General features: G+C 48.3%; 1 protein-coding gene across 1 annotated transcript; it reads left to right on the top strand.

Annotated features, from left to right (window-relative positions):
• The first annotated feature begins 10,637 nt into the window (after positions 1–10,637).
• LOC106889660 (zinc finger protein 160-like) lies at positions 10,638–13,874 on the top strand. Its single transcript, XM_014944883.1, has one exon. It carries the CDS (start codon positions 10,924–10,926, stop codon positions 12,802–12,804), a length of 1,881 nt encoding a protein of 626 aa, XP_014800369.1. The 5' UTR covers positions 10,638–10,923; the 3' UTR covers positions 12,805–13,874.
• Positions 13,875–20,120: the final 6,246 nt, after the last annotated feature.

The raw sequence follows: 20,120 nt of genomic DNA on the forward strand, positions 1-20,120 counted from the left end.
TGTTTTTGTGGGGACCACCCCCCCCCCCCCCAAATTAACTCTACATATGACCTATAAAACAAATGAAATAAGGAGGTGCAAAAACAAGTCTTGCTTTCAATTCCCATCACAGCCCAGAGCAAAACCAAACTCCAGGGAAACAAGACACAGTCAGGCATCAATCATGTGCTCAGATACAACACTGCCTTTCAGGGCTTCACTTAAACGAGGGGGAAGAAATATCCTTGGTACTTAACACCTCACAGAGAGATGACCACTCACCACTGCAGAATCACACTGCTGGGCTCTGGCCATCCAAAGGAGCAGCTTCAGGGGTGAGGAAACAGTTCCTGTGCATCACCTCTTTAAAGGAAAATGTTTTCTTCACAAGCTACAATTTCTGGTCCTTGTCACTGGTTATACCATCTGCCATTACTGAGAAGAGTGTGGCTCCAACAACTATGTGACTCCCCTGCAAGTAGTTGCAGACAAATGACTCTTCATCCCCACCTCAGCTGGCTAGAGAAGCTCAGATCTCTCAACTGCTCTGCAGGTTTTCCAAGGTCCCTCAGAATTACAGTTCTATCAGGCACTTAATCTGGTGTCAACTGCTGATTTCCTGAGAGGAACTCTGTCATTACCTAGGTCATAGGATCTTTGGATAGGTCATAGGATCTTAGGATCTCAAGATAGCCCAGACTAGAAGAGACTTCAGGAGGTCTACAGCCCACCCTCCTGCTCACAGCAGGCTCAGTTACGAGGGCAAAGCAGGTTGCTCAGGGCTTTATCCAGCTGGGTGTTGAAAATCTGCACAACCTCATTGGGTCTCCTCCTCTTCACTGAAGATCATGAACATGGTGGAGTATATGGGATGGTGGCAACTCTTGGTGCACTCCTCTTATCACTAGCTGCTGGTCAGCCACTGAGGTATTGATCCATATCCTTGCCTTATGATGGCCAAGGGTATTGATCTTGGCTTCACACTGCAGATCAGTACTAAAAAAACCCATTTATTTCTCTTTTTGTTGCTAGATGAGAACAGGTCTCTTGCCCTACTCTGATGCTTGCAAACAAGCTGATTCCAAGAGCTTTGAATTAATTGTGTAGAGAATGAAATCAGGTGTTCAAAAATCAATGCTACTAAGGTTAGTTTCACAACCGCTCTGCTCTTGCAAAGAATTAGTGTTGAATGTCAACATTTTGTTAATTTTGAAAGCCGGTGTTTGCTCGGGATTTTGCTTCAAATAAAGGATTTGGCTTGCTACAAAGAAAATGAGGAAAGCATGAGACATGCGAGAAGGTGTTTCTGATGCTCTGCAGAGCTACAGCTGCCTGACAGCATGTCACAGCCCACACTGACTGAGCGGCTAACGAGGAAACAGGGCTTTCTTCATTCCCAGCCCTGTTTTCTGACCTTTAAAGCATCCTCTCCTTTGAAGTAGCATATAAAATACAAGAACCAGGATGCCACTCATTTTCTCCACCTCTAAAAGAAGTGTAAGAAAAGAAGACAGTAAACCCTTAAATGTCAAAAATCTCTTCTTCCCTGAGTAGGCACCCAATAAATCCCCCTGACTACTGTAAGCTCACGCTGCAAACTCCTGCACTCTGGAAACGTGGGCACTTTACCATGACTCCTTACCTGGGCAAGATGCTAAATATTTATAAACAGCTGTCAAGAGCCTTCATTTCTGGGTCTCTCACACTGGGTAGCCAGCAGTGCTGTGAAGCCTTGGGGACACAGAAGTATAAAAACACCCTGGATGCCTCTTCAGGGTGGTGGACGAATCACTAGGAGCATGAGAGTTATCATTCCTAAACATCCTTGAGCTGGAAGGCTCCCAGACACTTTTCTTGACACATTGGCTTCCATGTCCTGCTGTAACTCCACAAGACCTCATTCCTTCATCTGCAAGTTTGGTTTTGAAGGCTGATTGCCTTGAATCCTAAGGGTTTCCTGGCTGTGTTGGGTAAAAGCACATCCTAAACATGAAAGCAGCTAGGCTTTGAAGGATAAACATGAAGACTTTCATTCCATCAGCCTTTCACATATTCAGAGTTAAATTTGTGAACTATTCTCTAGGACTTTGAGGAAGTCACAAAAGCTGATGAGAGGTTGTGCTTGGATTGCCCTTTTCACCAGCTGGTTGGTCCTCTGAAGATAAAAACACTTTGAACATGTGAGCATTGCTACCCTCTAAAAATGACTTAATTATCCTTATTAAGTCTTCTAGACTTTATATCTATATAGAAATCCTGATTACCCTTTCTCAAGTGAAGGGGAGTGAACAAGTTTGAGGAGGCTGACGGACAGGATCAGAGAGATGAAATCAAACTGCAGCTGAAAGAAGAAGAAATAGCTGTCCCATGCCAAAGGCAGCCTATCCTCTAAGCACAGGCTGAGCATTTCAGTATGGGGTTACTGTTTTCCTTGATCCAGGGGACTGGGTGATGCTCTTCTCTTGGAATGTGTCCTTACCACATGGAGGATGTTATTTAGGGACCGATGTAAGAAGGAAGGAAATATCTTCTACACTAGAAGGCAAAGAAAGATGAGTGCAGCAGGACAGCCTAGGGCACTTAGTTACACATTTATTAGCAGCTCTCCCACAGCTCTCAGGGCTGTATGCAGCAGGGTGCACTGGGCTTCCCCCAAGCCCTGCATCTTGTGACAGGAGGGGGACTAACACCTCCTTGGCCTCCTGGTGGGTAAATTCACACCTGCCTCTTCCCTTTAGTCTCCATTGACAAATTCCAGGGAGCAGTGGGGTGGGCAAGAGCCTGGAGAAGAGGGGAGCTAGCACATCAGGGTTTGGTCCTTTGGGCAGGAGGCTGCCAGCAGGGGTTTACATGGAAATATGTGCACATCTGCATCTGAGACAGGCTTCCTAGGTAGGATGCAGAAATCAAGTCAGGGGGGTTCGGGGTGTGATTCATCTCAGCCTAAGGCAGATGTCTAAATTAGAGCAGATGAATCATACCCTTGACATTCCTCCACTGAATATAAGCTCTTCTCACTACTAGGGAGCCTAGCTCTGCTGCAGGTATGTGAAAGCAAAGGCTTTACCTTCCCAGCAATGCCTACAGCTGGATTTGCCCACGCTGCTCTCCAGACAGGGAAACTGAGGCACTAGCACAGGCCAGGCTCATGCCCAGGCTCTGCTTCTAGAATCTGGACTTGGAAAACATCTACAGTCCTAGGGGTAAATACTTGTTTCAGTCTCAGCGGGACATAAGGAATGAAAGACCTTGGAGAGCAAGCAGCACTCACTACTGAAGGAGCTACAACTTCATTGTACGTGACTATGGGCAGGGAAGACCTAAGGGTGTCGTCTGTGGTGGAAGGAGGAGGCCAGTGCTCACAGCTCTCAGGGCTGTATGCAGCAGGGTGCACTGGGCTTCCCCCAAGCCCTGCATCTTGTGACAGGAGGGGGACTAACACCTCCTTGGCCTCCTGGTGGGTAAATTCACACCTGCCTCTTCCCTTTAGTCTCCATTGACAAATTCCAGGGAGCAGTGGGGTGGGCAAGAGCCTGGAGAAGAGGGGAGCTAGCACATCAGGGTTTGGTCCTTTGGGCAGGAGGCTGCCAGCAGGGGTTTACATGGAATATACATGCACATCTGCATCTGAGACAGGCTTCCTAGGTAGGATGCAGAAATCAAGTCAGGGGGGTTCGGGGTGTGATTCATCTCAGCCTAAGGCAGATGTCTAAATTAGAGCAGATGAATCATACCCTTGACATTCCTCCACTGAATATAAGCTCCTCTCACTGCTAGGGAGCCTAACTCTGCTGCAGGTACGTGAAAGCAAAGGCTTTACCTTCCCAGCAATGCCTACAGCTGGATTTGCCCACGCTGCTCTCCAGACAGGGAAACTGAGGCACTAGCACAGGCCAGGCTCATGCCCAGGCTCTGCTTCTAGAATCTGGACTTGGAAAACATCTACAGTCCTAGGGGTAAATACTTGTTTCAGTCTCAGCGGGACATAAGGAATGAAAGACCTTGGAGAGCAAGCAGCACTCACTACTGAAGGAGCTACAACTTCATTGTACGTGACTATGGGCAGGGAAGACCTAAGGGTGTCGTCTGTGGTGGAAGGAGGAGGCCAGTAGAATAAGAGCATTGGGTAGCAGCTGGTGCACTGGGAAGGCTGCTCTGTTAAGCAGCAGATCCCTGCTGCCTTACACCAACTTCTGAGATGCTTCTCTGCTCTGCTACTGATGTCCTTTTCAACCTTGGGCATAGCATTTAGCCTGACTAGGGTTTTTTTTTTGCGTTATAATGGGGTTGTCTTTTGGGAAGGAAAGTTACAACCAGGGTGAAGGGAGTGGGACTCAGGGGATGAAAGGGTGGCTTCTCTCCTCTGCTACTGATGTCCTTTTCAACCTTGGGCATAGCATTTAGCCTGACTAGGGTTTTTTTTTTGCGTTATAATGGGGTTGTCTTTTGGGAAGGAAAGTTACAACCAGGGTGAAGGGAGTGGGACTCAGGGGATGAAAGGGTGGCTGGTGCAGGGCTGGGTCCCAAGGTCCTTGTAGCATCCCAGTTCCCTGCTCACCACATAGAAGACATGGAGATGTTTGATCCTTACCACAATACTGACAGCACTCGGGGCACAGTGAACAGGGCAAGGGGTTCTGATTTGGGGGTATCACAGCCATAATCCTTCCTTCTTCCTCCTGACAGAAACCCTGCAGTCACCAGCCCTGACTGCAGCTCTCCCCAGGAAAACAAAATGGGGTGGTTCTGATTTGGGGGTATCACAGCCATAATCCTTCCTTCTCTCTCCTGACAGAAACCCTGCAGTCACCGGCCCTGACTGCAGCTCTCCCCAGGAAAACAAAATGAAACAACAACTGAGTCTTCACGAACAAGAAGCCTGTTGCTTGAGGATGGGTCTCTGTGGTCTGGCCAGGTGTAAAATCAGTGCTGGGCCCATTTCTGCTTAAACAAATTTTTCGTTTCAAGCCCTTATCAGCTGGGCACGGAGCGTACGGCAGCGACCACAGACACCACAATTACTTTCATGGCAGCAGGACAGGAAACCGTGGGCTTGAGCTGCACAATGAAGCTGTAGGAGATGTGAGCCGAAAAAAGGAAAGCTTTCCTTCCTAATCAGATGCTCAAAGGCAATTAAGGAAAAGCAGGGGGAGGCTGGAATAGCACGGAAAATTACTTGTCATTTAAACACTATATTCTCCCTTGTCAAGTTTGCCTTACTGTGAGAGTTGTTTCCTAAATTAATAAAAAAAAAAATAATCTATAGTGTAACAAGGCAGCTAGAGGCTCTCTCAGCTGGCACCTATCGTGTTTGCAAATCTCAGGAACAATCACGGACTCACCTGAACAAATAACTGGGCTTCCTTCTCCCTTATCTCTCCTTGTTGCTTGTCCAGCTCTCCTGCATTGTGTGTACCCAGCACAACAAGCCACCTCTCGCCCTCAAGCCTCCTGATGTGATTAACTGCGGCATCTTTAATAAAACCCGAGGCAATATTTTCTTCTAAAGCAGAGTGAAGATTTCATTTCCCCCTCCTTCCTTATTTTGCCAAATTCCATTTTTATTTCATTGTATAATTAATCAGGCACTGGAGCATATGACAGCTCAGCTTAAATTTAGTTCTCACTTCTCCCATGCAGCCTTGTCGGATACAGTTGGCCAGTCAAACACAGAGTTGGATTTGTCTGAAAAACAACACAGAAATCACCAAACTGGATCAGAACTTTACTCCATCAAGGCTAACATCTTGTCTCCAATGGCAACGAGCCTCGGGCATGTCAGAGAGCAAGAGGTGCACCAGGCACTGAAGGAGAATGCAATACCAAAACACAACTTGCCCAGGGGGGAAGATGTTCCTAACCCTGGTGGTCCTCTGCCGTGAGATGGTGGCTGTGCCCAGCACCTGAAGGACACACACCCCAACACTCACAGAGGCACAGACACACATCCCTTCTGCAGCCTGGGTAGCTGCTAAGCTTTGTGTTCACTCTGAGCACCCATAGGGTAGTCCAATTTCCTTGGACCTTGACCAGCCAGATGAAAAAAATGGTGTGTGCAAAGCCTGGAGGCTGCCAAAGGCTTAGACCTTGTGAAAGCATCAGTGGGTATCATGGGACAGATTATGTTCTGCAAAGTGCAGAACTCCAGGCAGCAAAAGATAAAATCTGAGATTGTTTCAGTCCTATACTGACCTCTGTACCAGGGAAAGGCAGCATAGAACTTGCTGGTGTACAGAACAATGAGCTTTAATTATTTTTTACTCCTTCCCCACATAGGGTTTCTTCCCCAGTATTTCAGTGTCTGCACATTTCATTAATTTCATATTCCCACTAGATACCAAACATGTGCAAGCTGGTTATCAGCACCACTGCACTGACTTGCCTCTGCCCCATGATCCCCTCCCCAGCTCCATGTGGGTCTGTTCCTCCAGGCTGTCATTCCTATAGTTGGGTAAGCTGGACCTTTGTATTGCCTCTTGGTCACCTGATATGAAGAAACATCTCACAGAGCAGAAGAGAGCTTGAACATGTCATGCTAGCCCCTGTATTTTCTTGGACTGACTGTCCATGTCAAGACATCAGATCATGATGGGGTGGCTAGAGGACTTGGCAGGTGAAGGGTTTGGGGAGCTGGGGTATGTTTGATAGGAAGGGGGATGAGGAGAGGAGCATAGTGATGAGATCCTTGTCTGGGGAGACACTGGGAAGAAGTTCTCATCTAAATAATAGCAAACAAAGACAAATATATATCTTTGAGAAAGAGAAACAAAGAGAGAGGAAATACACAAAACACATTCACGCATAAATTCATACATACTACCCAAATTCCCAGATGCAAGGAGGCCTTATTAGATCAAAAGTGAAGAATTACCTTTTAAAAAATACAATAAAACAACTCAAAGTGTGAGATTTTTGAAGCAGGAGCAGGCTGGGAAGAGCTTTCACTGGCATCTAGTGGTACGTTGGAGAGGCAGAGTCACTGCAGCTGATGGCATATCTTCAGCTCCAAAATGAGTCTCCCAGGGATAGCAGAGACTCAGACTGAGAGGTCACTGCTTCCAAATTGGGCTTAGGAAGAGGCATTTTTGGATATAGTTAGTCTAACCCTGCACTGATGACTTGTCTATGGAGGGCTTTTGGGGATGAGCACGAGGTTCTCTATTCTGACCACATGAGCAAAACCTTGATGTCGTACCAAGGTATATTCAGCCTCTTCTTTTCCTGGACTTTGGGGCTTTGTATGATCCTGAGGGGACGGCACGCAGATCTGCCACAAGGACAGGATGGACTTTGGGGGGACTCACCTGGGAAAATGCAGGTGTCAATGGAGAGAAACAGGAGCTTTGAGGGCACAAGTTGCCTTTAGAATAAGATAAATTGTACTTCAGTGGACAAATGGACACTACCACCATTGAAATGGCATAATCTTGGCTCTTTCCTCCAGGTCTCTCTGGCAGCAAAGGAGTCACACAAATACTCCCCCCAAATGTTCCGGGTGAGCCTCTCATCCATGTCCCATCTTAGCTTCTCTTCCTCTGTGGTGTCACACACCAAAAGAGGGACAGTTGATGGAGCTGCTGTCTGGCACCATCCAAAGTGTTGAGTCCCAGGCAGGATTTTTGGAAGGTAGTACAGAAATTAGAAGGATGGAACAGAGGGGCGTGTTGTCTAAGGAATCCTGTACATGAGGAATCTTGTTTAGCATACCTGGGGTCTACTGCAGCCTGTCATAGTGGTCTCTCCTGTCTGTCTGGGACCTGCTGTGGAATTTTTATGCATCAAAGACCTTCAGAAAGGCAAACTTGTGTGTCCTCTGCTGTGCATGTACTGGTATAAAGATGGTTAGATCCATAACTTCTTTCTTCCCTGGACTGGGATACAGGCTGGCATATAGGCACCTTCATACTGGTGATGCTGACTCACAATGCTGGTTTGTACTGGAGCAGGAAATTCATCAGCTGATTTTAACCAAGTCACATACAGTGTGTAGACTGTCTGAAATCCAGGGACCCTGTAACCTTGAATTTCTTTTTGTGATCTGAGCCAGGCACCTCACCACTTCCTGCCTCAGTTTCCCTGAATCAAAGAAGAGGGGAATAGCACGTTTGCAGCCTTGTTTTCACATTCAGGACAAGCTTGGAGGTGCTGGCTTATGCAGGACTGAATGTTATTATCCAACCTCAGAGATATGGGACAGCCCCGAATCACTGCCCTGGGGATGCTGAAGCAGCCTTTCGTCATGCACATGCTCCCCAAACCATCCCAGAGAAGCATCCTGGGCTAGAGCTCCCTGCTGAGTCTCTAAGCCTCATTCTGCAGGACACATCCAGAAGGTCTGGGTGCTTTCTGTGAGTTCCTGCTGGGGCTCAGCCTCTCCCAGGTGGTGGTCATCACTCTGCTAAATCTAGTGCATGTGCTTCAGCATCCACCCTTGTCAACCCTGCACATGCTTTTTCTGCTTTCACTGAGCATTAGAAGGGATCCTTTGCTGGTAATTAGGCACAAACCTCAGTTGCTACCTCACCCCAGGAGGACTGCAAGCTGCTGGGGACACAGAAATATTCCCTGAAATGCATCTTTCCTCTCCTGATGCTTCCCAGAGCAAGTCCCAGACACTCAGCCTAGGAGGTAAGAAGGATGCTTGCAGCACTGCGGGATGTTTTCCTTCCCCCAACAATAAAAAAAAAAAAAAAAAAAGCAAATCCTCTCAGCTAGGGTAAGAGAGAAATGGCCTGATCCTGACCCACCGGCTGCCGGGGAAGAGAGGGCAGGCTGGGGGACCAGTGCTGCTTAGGGTAAGAGAAATAGCCACTGGCTGCCAGGGCAGAGAGGGCAGGCTGGGGGACCAGTGCTGCTGGGAAGAACTACAATTCCCAGAAGGCAGTGCGAGCCGGGGACCCTTCCAGCTTCTCACCAATATAGCGGTGCAAAAGAAAAGACACATCGGGGAGAAATTCCCCTCCTCTCCCTCCCCGGGCTCTCGCCAACATCTCGGCGGTGGCGAGAAAAATCCCCCCCGTTGGGGCGAGTGGAGAGCATCTCCCCCCCGTCCTTCCCCCGGGCTCCTCCAACCTTTGCTCTTTGTCTTCATTTGGCTTCACCCTTCCTCCGGTAGCTCTCCAGACTTCCTTTCGGTCAGCCCCAGCTGCAGCTGCAACACAACTTGCAGCCAAGTGGCCAAGACTGTTGTGTGGTGCTGAGGCTGCTCCCCAGGAGAGAGATGCCAGCCGGAGATTGATGGTCGGCTCAGGTAAGACGCTTTCGCCCAACCGCCCTTCGTTCCTCCGCGTTAGCCCAAATTAAAAACCAAGGGGCTCCCTGGGATCTGCTCCTGCCCTTGATTCAAACCTGCCTTGCGGAGCTGGGAGTAAAGGCAGGATTTGGGTCTGTAGGATCTGGATACTGAAAAAAAAAAATTAAAAAAAAATAAAAATAAAATAGAGGAGGACAGTAGGAATTTCTTTTACCTGGATCTGAATTGAGGAATCTGTTCCTTTTTGCCAAAACCCAGTGGGAATCAAAGCACTGCTGCTGGCAAGTTGTTTCCTCTAAGGGACCAGTGTGAGCATCCGTGGTGAGGAGAGAGGCCGTGGACACGCAGGGACCTGGACCCTGCTCCAGCCGCATCCCCTCAGCATCAGCCAGACCCGACAGGAGGGTCCTTGGCTGCAGGAGGCTAAATCTGCTACCTGCTCTGGGGGTTAATCACCTTCCTCGGTAAAAATATATTATTTTCAACTTTTTTTGAGTCCTCTTTCCAGCCTGGCTGATGCTGAGGCTTTGGCTGCTGAATTAAAACCTGGTGTAGGTATCACAAAGGTGCTCCCCCCATGCAGGGACACAGTCTGTCCCTCACCCCCTGGAGTCTCCCCTCCACTAACAAACACTAAACCCTGCTCCAACTGGGTGTGTTTTCTCTCTCCTGGGCTGGTATGATTTTGCAGGCAGCTGTGGGGTTTGGGTTTATTTTTGTTTTTATTTTTCTGTGGTTCCCCCGTGTCCTGTGTTTGTTTTTCTAAGGGAAATACACAGGACCCAGACCTGGCTCTGAATTGAACCCTTTTGAGGAGAACAAAGTCACTTTAGGTTTCTGCATCTCACTTTTCCCGCTGCCCACTGAGGACACCACTTCCCCTGTGCATGGAGGTCTGCCAGTACAAACCAACACATCCCAGTTTGCAAATGGGACGCAGAAACCAGCTTGTTTTTCTTCTAGGTTTGGGGGATTTTGGTTGCGGCACAGTCACTCTTCAAAAATGGGTCTAATTACAACAATTACGGCAAAGTGCATTGATTGATTAACTTATTTACTTCTTATAAATCCTCTTGGTCAAGGACAGAGGAGTATTCTGAGAGTAGATCACTAGTGCAGCAACAGCAAAGCTGAAACCTCCATGTCATTGCAGCGGTGAGCGTGTCACAGGTCCCCCCACCGCCGGGGGTAATTAGCCTGTTCCTGCTCTCTCTGTTGGAGTCCAGATGAGCCTGTGGCTTCAAAGGTCTCAGGTTCAGTCTCCCACGGAGCAGCCAAAGTGCCACCCGTTGTGTTTACATAGCGAACGCGGAAGGTGGAGAAGAAATAATGACTTAATAAATTTCCTTTTTTTTTTTTTTTCAGTCCAGCAATCCAATTCTCCAGGAATTCCAGCTCAGGAGGCAGGAGATGGAGTTTTACAAACATCGTGTCCGCAAGCTGAGGTGGAAGGAGGCTGAGAAATGAGGAAGACCACACACTGCATGTTGGCCCAGAGCTGGCGTACAGCAGCTGCACCTTTTCCCTTATGGGGAATAAAGTGCATCCACTGAAGTACACTTTGATGTGTGTGTCCTGATGGGTTTTGTGTCTTCCCAGACAGTCCATCCCCATAACATTGTGGCTTTTTTGGTACCTGCTGGCTGCTTGGCAGTCCCACCACAAACCACTGGGTGTAGGGTGCTGCCACCATGAAGGACTTGGTTAAGCACGTGGCGCTGAAGACCCACCCGTGTCAGGAGTGTGGCAAATCCTTCAGCAAGAAGGGAAACCTGAGGAGACACCAGCGGATCCACACAGCAGAGGAGCTCTTCACTTGCGGGGAGTGTGGGAGACGCTTCACCACCCGGGGCCACCTCACAACCCACCAGAGCATCCACACAGGAGAGAGGCCTTTCTGCTGTGGGGAGTGTGGGCGCTGCTTCCGCCTGGAGATATGCCTGGCCGCCCACCAGAAGACACACGCTAAGGGTGGTCCCTACCTCTGCGCCCGCTGCGGCAAAAGCCTGAGCACAAAGATCTACTTCAACATCCACATGCGGACCCACACGGAGAAGAGGCCATTCGCCTGCACCGAGTGCGGGAAGAGCTTTGTGAAGAAGGGGACGCTCACGGCCCACAAGGAGATCCACAAGCGAGAGAAGCCCTTCAAATGCCCTGACTGCAGTAGGTGCTTTGGGCAAAGCGCCATGCTGCTGGCCCACCAGAAGATACACCTCCGTGGGGGACCTTTCATTTGTACAGAGTGTGGGAAGAGCTTGAGCACCAAGCGGTATTTCAATGTCCACCAGAGGAACCATGCTAAGCAAAAGCTACTTGAGGGACACACCAACGGTGTGTCTTTCCAGGTCATCCAGCTTAAAGCAGAGCCTGATTTTGCTTTCATGTCAGAGGAGAATATGTTGGACAATATGTCCCATGAAGGAGATGTGGCCCAGGGGTGTAGCATACCTAGAAACCCATCTAATCCCAATAACCCTCCTTGGAAAATCCAGATGAAGGAGGAACCAGATCCACTCACTGATGACACAGCAAACATTACTGCAATAGCCTGCCAGAAACTTTACATCAAGGAAGAGCCACCAGAAAACCCAGATTATGGAAAGCTCTTTGATCCAAAGATGCCACTGATGGGCCAGGGGAGACAGGTTAAAAAGGAAGAAGATGCTGATGGGCAGTATGAACAGGAAATCCCCATAGCCAGTAACCGGGTGCTTCATATGAAGGAAGAACCACAAGAAAGCATTGAATTTGGGATGTATTATGGGCAGAAGCCAAACCTCAGTGCTATCCAGAGGATTCAAATTAAAGAGGAATCTGGTATTGAGGTCAACCACGAGGAGAGCCAGAGCCCAAAGAGTAAGCAGAAGAAATGCTATCAGCCCACCAAAGAGGGGATTCTGGAGAACCAGGAGAAATCCATGTCCAAGAAAGATCCCTCAGCAAAAGGAACTCCCAAGGGTGGACGGATCTTCCCCTGCCCCGAGTGTGGGAAGAGTTTCAATCAGAAATCCAACCTGACCAGACACAGGAAGATTCACACAAGCGAGGGGCCGTACAAGTGCAGCGAGTGCGGGGAGAGCTTCCGGATGAACCGCAAGCTGATCCGCCACCAACGAGTCCACGTCAGCGAGCCCTTCAAATGCACCGAGTGTGGGAAGAGCTTCACCCAGCGGTCAAACCTGGTTCGGCATCAGAAGATTCACACCAAGGAGGAGCCCTACCAGTGCCCTGAGTGCGAGAAGACCTTCAACCAGAAGGCCAACCTCTTCCGGCACCAAACAATCCACATCCGCATGGGGCCTTGCAAGTGCACCAAGTGTGGGAAATGCTTCCCTCAGAAGCGCCATCTTATTAAACACCAGCTGCTCCATTCCCGAGGTGGGGCCTACAAGTGTGGGGTCTGTGGGAAGCGCTACCGGCTGAAGAAGTACTTGAGGAGGCACCAGAAAATCCATGCACGGGAAGGAACTGTTCCCCGTGCAAAACAGGGGGAGGGCACAAGGACTGGTGGTGGAACCCACTACACTGAGCAGACAGGAGACCTCATGAAGAATGAAGAGGAGAGTTGAGTGGGTCTGGTGCCTGCTTCTGGGGGAAAGCCCTTTGGGAGGGATGGAGACAAACTCTGCCAGCCTTATGTGTGCAGTATTCGGGGGTGGGGAGGTCAACCTGAGGGGACAGAGCACTGCTGGAAATTGGTCCTCTGATGCTGTTTTCAGAGTACAACCCTGAGGGTATCAACCTGCTCACAGCTGTGAGATGGGACTGGAGAGCCAAGCCTCCTGAGAGCACTTGGAGATGGAGGGGTAAGAGCTTAGCCCCCTTCATAATGGTAATTTGTGCCTCTAAAGCCTGCCAAAGTTGTGGATGCCAAAATTGTCTTGTGTGGGCAATATTAAGCCAGGAGGACTGGGTAGGATTTGTTTTTATTGTATTACTGTGTTTCTGAGAAAGTTGAAGGGGACCTCTCCCACTTAGGCAAAGGTTTAAAGCAAGGGCCCGCTCCTACTTCCCCCTCATGTAGCTTTGATCAACACCTTGATCCTACTGGGATGAAGGTCCCTAGTCAACTGGGTGGTATTGGGAGAAACTACTGCCAGCCAGACCAGGGTTTTAAGCCTTGAATCCCCCAAACCAGGCTCCCAGATTGGCTTCTGGAGCAGAAAAGGCAGACATCTAGGGGAAAACAACACGTTTAGGATGTTCTAGGGGAGTCTAAGGGACACCCTTGTTAGAAAAATGAGTCTGGGCCATATGGTGAGTAGATGCTTCACTGTGGGACTGGGAAACCATGTTCCTTGGGAAGAACATGGGTGAGCCAAACCAGCAAATGAAAACAGCCTCTGTTAGGCTTGCTGAGGGACAGAGGTAGAGCAGAGCCCTTCAGTGGGGAGAAAACAATCACCTGATGGCTGGTATTTATTTCCTTTTCATTAGCCTAGTGAAGGGCTGTAGAGATTTTTACCAGGAAGAAGTAGTTTGCCCGTTTTATTATTGTGTCCCTGCACATAGAGAGTGCAGTGAGTCAATGTCAGTAGCTTTCCCAGACATCACTGGATCTCCCAACATTGACCGTGGTCAGTGTGGATGCCCCAGCTTCTGGGGAAAATCAGGGCTGATAATTTGTAGTATCTCCTCAATAAAGTATTTAAAGAAAAAAAAGGAAACAAAGTGAGCCTCTTTTCTGGTTGGGTTTCTTTTTTTCATAAGCAAATGGTGAGAGAACCACAGTACATTCTGTCCACAGTGTAGCAGGTGAACAAAGTCAGAGCAAGATGCATACCAATGGTAACCAAATGAATGTGGTTGGTGAAGAACCCGTCACACTCTGCTGACTGTGTTGACCAGCTCTCCACCTACTGTGCTGAGAGCTCAGAGCACCACATACTGACCCCAGGGCTCCAGCCAGTGACCCACACGTAGGTACAGTGAGCTAAACTCCACCATCAGTGTCCCACCTGTAGGAAAACAATGCTCAAAGTACAAAGGGAGCCTTCCTTGGGTACTGCCAGGATCTGCCTGGGACATTACACTGTGGTTTCCTCAACAGCACCTCCAAAGAAGTGCCTTGCAGATAGTTTGGGCTGCCAGCTCTGGTGTCTTCTGCTGATGTCTGTGTTGGGTTTGGATCAGGACCACAGAATAATCCCAGCTCCTAGAGACAAAATGGATTTATCTGGGGACTGAACAAAGCCAAATCCTTACTTCCCCAATAGCAAAATAGCTTTCGTCTTTTTCTCTCTAAACCCATTAAAAGGGCTCCCAGATAATAATAAATTTGCTAATAATAATTATTATAATAATTTACTTAAAAAGCAAATTGTTGCCCCATTCTCCACTGCACAGATTTTACGCAGAAAAACACATCAATAAGCATTCACTGACCAGTCTCAGTCACCAAGTGAAAAGGATGCCCACAGGGTCTGATTTTGCCTTCAGGTCTATACAGTAAAAACCAAAGGAGTTAAATCAAAGTGAAAATTATATTAATGAAGAGACATCCAAGCTCTGATGACTTCTATATAGAAATCTTCTGTTCTCGGACGGTGGGTCAGGTAAGGGCTTGTCTTGAGACAATTGCTGTCCTATTTCTAGCCATGCACATTGTTTCTGTGGATTTCAGGGGGAATTTGGCTGTGGGACTTTTTTCAATCACTTTGTTGACTCATTGACTATCTGTGTGTATCATCTCAGCATCAGTTCTGCCTCAAGCATTCATCATGGCCTGTCTGGAACAGAGATGGAGATGGGCTGTGTTGGGGAACACTTGCGCAAGATTGTGTATTCTGTGCCTCCATGGGATGAGTAGGGCAGATTGGTGCTCAGCACGTTCTGGTATGGTGGGAATGAGAGGGTCTTTGGAGCCAGAGCAAACATCTCCTCCAACATAAGTGCCTTGGGATGTTTACTTGCCCTTTAAAAACATGACAGTTCCCATGAGAACTTCTTTGAGAATCCCAGGCTGCAAGGAGCCTGGTGTCACCACAGATGGGGAGTGAAGAGAGGAAAAAGACCAGGGTGAAAACTGGGTGGCCAACAGGCCACTCAGTATCACATACTTCTACACACGCTTTATCTGTCCACTTTTGACTAGCAGCCTCCATGGAGAACAAATATTTACTTTCCATCACCACCTTAGCTATCTTCATCCCATCCAGGGCCAAAGAGATGCAACCAGGGAGCACCACATGGGACCAGGCCATCACAGACACAAAATCTCTAGAGAAATAAATGGGCACCTGCCAAGGCACAGGAGCTCCATGAGGTTCACACAACCAATCTTCCACTGTGACACCTGCAGGAAGGAGTTCAATAAGAAGTCGGTGCTGGTGACCCACCAGAGGTTTCACACCAGAGAGGAGCCCTACCACTGGTGGTAAATTCACCACCCTTAAATAAGTAGAATGAGGACAGAGCGTGACAACAGGAGACTAAACTACTACGTGAAAAGCAGGGAATTAAATCATTCACTGGAAAACAGGCCATGGTGGAATCGTAGAATCATCAAGGTTGGAAGGGACCTCAAAGATCATCTAGTCCAACCATAAACATAACTCTGACAAAAAAAATAAATAAGAAATAAGACTGATGTTTCGCGAAGGCTTTGTATCCTTTCAGGCTTTTTCTTTTTTTCTTTCAATTTTTTTTGTGCAAGATGTTCTTGCTCCAGTAATCTTTGCACATTTCTGCCCTATTTCTGAGAGCCAAAGTGGCAGGAGTCGGTGGGAGGGCTCAGCCCTCGCTGACCACTCGTTCCCACCTCGTCATTTGTTGGGGGATTGTCTCCCAAGGGTTAAATGACAGCGAGGAATAAATTATCCAGCTCCCCTTTTCCCAACTGATCCCCATTTCTTTACCTCGCGTTAGGTCTTGCTAATAATCCCGCTGCATGGAAACAAACTGGAGCTGGGGATGGTTGAAAGGCAGCTACGCACATCACGTGGCAGAACTTCTGCCCTGATTAGGTGACTGCTTTTCCAACCAGGGGGATTACGAGCGGTGAGTAACAGATTGTGTTACTGGAGCACGGGTACGAGAACAAAAGCCTTTGACAGAGCATTTTTCTGACAAGACCTGGGAGGACGAGCTGTAGATGGTGAGCATGGCCCGGCTGGACTCGCCGTCGGGGAGCAGGAGCAGCTCTGTGGGTATGAGCAGTGCTTGGCTTTCTAGAAAAGTTTGGCCGCTGTGGGGTGAATAATGATAAATTCTATATCTAACAAAGTCTCTCATCTGCAAATAATCCCCATGTCAAGTGAGAAAATAAAACAAATTAGGAATATATCTATTTTTCCCTATCTCACTGGTTGCAGGTGCACCACGCTCTGGAGCTGGCTTGATCTCACCTGAATTCCTGTCTCTGCAGCGCAGATATAAACATCTGAGCGGGTCATCCCCCATTTAAAATCAAAAGAGAAACACAGAGAGGTGGAGAAAGTGATTTTTCTGCCCTATTTAGACATCCAGTCTGGGATGAAACTCCAGGACTTCATTGTCTCTCCTGGGCACATCTCCATGGGCTGCAAAGGGGAAGAGGGGGTCGGAGGGAGACATCCCTATCGGTCCATGGGGGTTTTAGCCACCACCAGCCAATCTGTTCCAGGATAGAGCAGGGGCTGTAGGGACATTTGGTGACACAAAGGGTGTTTCTTCCCAGTGTCCCTTAGCTATTTTCTGAGCAACTCTCCCAGACCAGGTGAATTGCTGGATCCTCCAGCCTCCCTCAGTCCCCATTTCTGCTTGCACCCAAGAGCCGGCCGAGGGAGCAGACGGGCTCCTTCCCTCCTACAGAGGGAGGTTTGTTATTCAGAACAAAATATTATGTTGCCGTGTTATTTAATCAAGTCAAAATTCATAGGCAGCATCTGTGCAGAAGATAAAATGTTTCGGGACAGTTTAGTCCTTTTCTTATCTGAGTGATTACTGTTATGTAAAGACTTTTCTTTCAAACACGGAGATGGAGTTTCATAAGCGAGGGACCAAAACAGGGCCAAGTAGCCAACCATCTCCCCCTGATCACACTGGATTAGTACAACTAATCTGTAGGTATTAGTGACCAGCAGGGTTTTGCCTGGAGAATATAATATATATTTATTATTTCATATCTGATTTCCCCCCAGGAGGCAGAAAATTCAATCGTGGGCTTTTATTTTCATCATTATATTTTTCCAAACGGGGGCGCGGGATTTGGAAAATTACTGAGGGGCTCCTGCTGAGAGGGGGGACAGCTGGCAAAGGGGGGCAAGACCCCTGCACATTTTTTATGTCTTCTGAGACCAGTGCAATTGGGAGTTGCCTGCTGGATGAGTGTGAATCGGTGTGGGACCTCAGCCAGGACCTGCTGGGGGTAGCAGGAGGGTAGCAAATACTCACCAGCACAACCAGCCCTAAAGGCACTTTCCAGACACTCCTGCTGTTGCTCCCCAGGAAAAAGCTCAGAAACAGGGAATTATTTACCCATGGGAGGTGGAGGAATCATTATTCCTGGGCTCCTGTTCAGTTGCTGTAACAACACGTCTCAAATAAATGCTCCTTTCACTAACGTGCAGCTCTCGAAGAAAGAGCAGAGCTTTGATCTGTTCCCAAATTGAAAACCAAAAAGAGAATTCCCTGACAAGCTCCCTTTGCTTTGAGTTTTGGGGACTAGATGCTGAGGGTTTCTTGCTTTCCTTGCTGCAAAGCAGCTGCATTTCTCATTAATTCATGAATGAAGATGCAGAGGCCTGGTCTGAAGCCGGGCCTGTTTAACCCGATTACACCACAATTGGCTTAAACCCTGCTCTTAAAGGCACTCTTATCAGCCAAAGGCTGCCATGGATGGATTTAGCTTGTGTGGGCTGATTTGTGTGCTGACTGCTAGGAAAACAACTGATTACGACTCTGGTTCTTCCCGTACCTCCAAGTCTTCACAGACCAGAAGGCACAAAGGAAAGAGAGGAAGAACCACACAAGTACACAGCGATCTCTCCTTCAAGTACCTGTTTTGAAGCTGTCACCTACCAATTTTATTGATTATTCACCATTTACTTGTACTAGAAGAGAAAACCATAGAATCATCTAGGTTGGAAGGGACCTTTAAGAGCATTGAGTCCAACCATTAACCCAACACTGCCAAGTCCACCACTAAACCATGTCCCTCAGCACCACATCTACTAATCTCTTAAATGCCTCCAGGTATAGTGACTCCACCACTGCTCTGGGCAGCCTGTTCCAATGCTTGATAGCCCTTTTGGTGAAGAGATTTTTCCTAATATCCATCCTAAACCTCCCCTGAAGCAACCTGAGGCCATTTCCTCTTGTCCTATAGCTTGTCACTTGGGAGAAGAGGCTGACCCCCACCTGGTTACAACTTCCTTTCAGGCAGTTTCAGAGAGGGATAAAGTCTCCCCTCACCCTGCAAACAAGCCCTGGCACCTTTCTTTTCTACCAACCTTCTTCACACACTCCCTAAATGTGGGGATGACCCTAAATACTGGTTAAATCCAGAGCGAGAGCCCCAGCGATGAAGCCAAGACGTTACTTAGAAAAGACCCAACGGGCTTTACCCAGTGCTTTTCATTTTTTGCAGCTTTATGAGATGAATGAGCTGTGTTCTCCCACCCCCTCACAGGGGAGAGAGCTGCAGATTACAGCAGAAAGGGGAGCGTTACGTGACCAGCTGGGATAGGAACATGGAAATGAGGGTGGCAGAGCGATGCGTGGTGAGATTGAGGTCCAGCAGCCCCCGCTTATACATACTTAACTCTGCCCATCCGGCGCGGGGGGTGAACTGCAGGTCACAGCAACGATAGGAATCAAAAAGGTTTAAGCTGAATTTCCAAAGTACATCTGTTGGCGCCTTCTTCGGTAGGACAAGCCCGTCACCTTCAGCTTTTCATTTTTATTATCGGGGGGGATTTTTGAGAGGCACAGGGTAGGTAATGGGCACACCGCTTATCTTCAGGCACTGGCTGTGCTCCCCTCCCCAGTACCCCTCTCCATTAGCAGGGCAAAACCAGCAGTTTTGGGATGCCTATTTGCGATGCCCATTTCAGACTAAGACAAATCATAGAATCATAGAACAGTTAAGAGTTGGAAGGGACCTTAAAGATCATTAAGCTCCAACCCCCTGCCATGCGCAGGGACACTTCTAGAGCAGGTTGCTTAAAGCCCCATCCAGCCTGACCTTGAACCCCTCCAGGGATGGGGCATCCACAGCTCCTCTGGAGAATTTGTTCCAGGGTCTCACCACCCTCACAGGAAAGAATTCCTTCCCAGTATCTAAAATCCTCCCCCAGATCCCAGAGGCTGCCCCAGAGCCTACAACCACCTGTGCTGTAAATAAGTGCATTTAGAATCACATAGAATTGTGGAGGTTGGAGGGAGTGTTTAAGATGGAGTCCAACCATCAGCCTGATTTAATCAGATGGATCCCCCCAACTCCATAAGCTCACGGCAGTGAGATCCAAATGTCACTCTTACACCCCAGCCACACGCTCCCCCCAAAACAAACTACTACCAGTTACGTTTTTAAGACTTTCTTAGGATCGTTCTCTCACTTATATTAAAATTCAGGCTGCAACAGCATTTTTAACCGTTCAGTCAACAAAGAGCAATCCAGCGCTGGAGGTCAGCGTAACCGAAACAACCCAGAAGAGTTAAAAATAAAAACAGAGGGTTTCCTCTGTCTAAATACCTTCCTTGTGCTGGCTATTCTCTGCCTGACAGCACCCTCTTCTGGGAAGTGGTGCTGCTCGTTGAAGGGTTCACCCTGCTCTGCTCCCATCGGCTCCCGAGCACCAGCAGGTAAAGGGAAGAGCCCTCCGGAGCAAATTTAAGCCAAATGGCATCATTGAGGCTCTTCTGAGCTGTTTTTTCCAGCTCCCTTTGAAGGACCCTGGAGATC

Source organism: Calidris pugnax, unplaced genomic scaffold, assembly GCF_001431845.1.
Source record: "Calidris pugnax isolate Ruff unplaced genomic scaffold, ASM143184v1 scaffold54, whole genome shotgun sequence".
Classification (NCBI taxonomy): domain Eukaryota; kingdom Metazoa; phylum Chordata; class Aves; order Charadriiformes; family Scolopacidae; genus Calidris; species Calidris pugnax.

Coding starts and splice junctions, on each gene's coding strand:
- LOC106889660 (XM_014944883.1), top strand. CDS start 10,924: ATGAAGGACTTGGTTAAGCACGTGGCGCTGAAGACCCACCCGTGTCAG.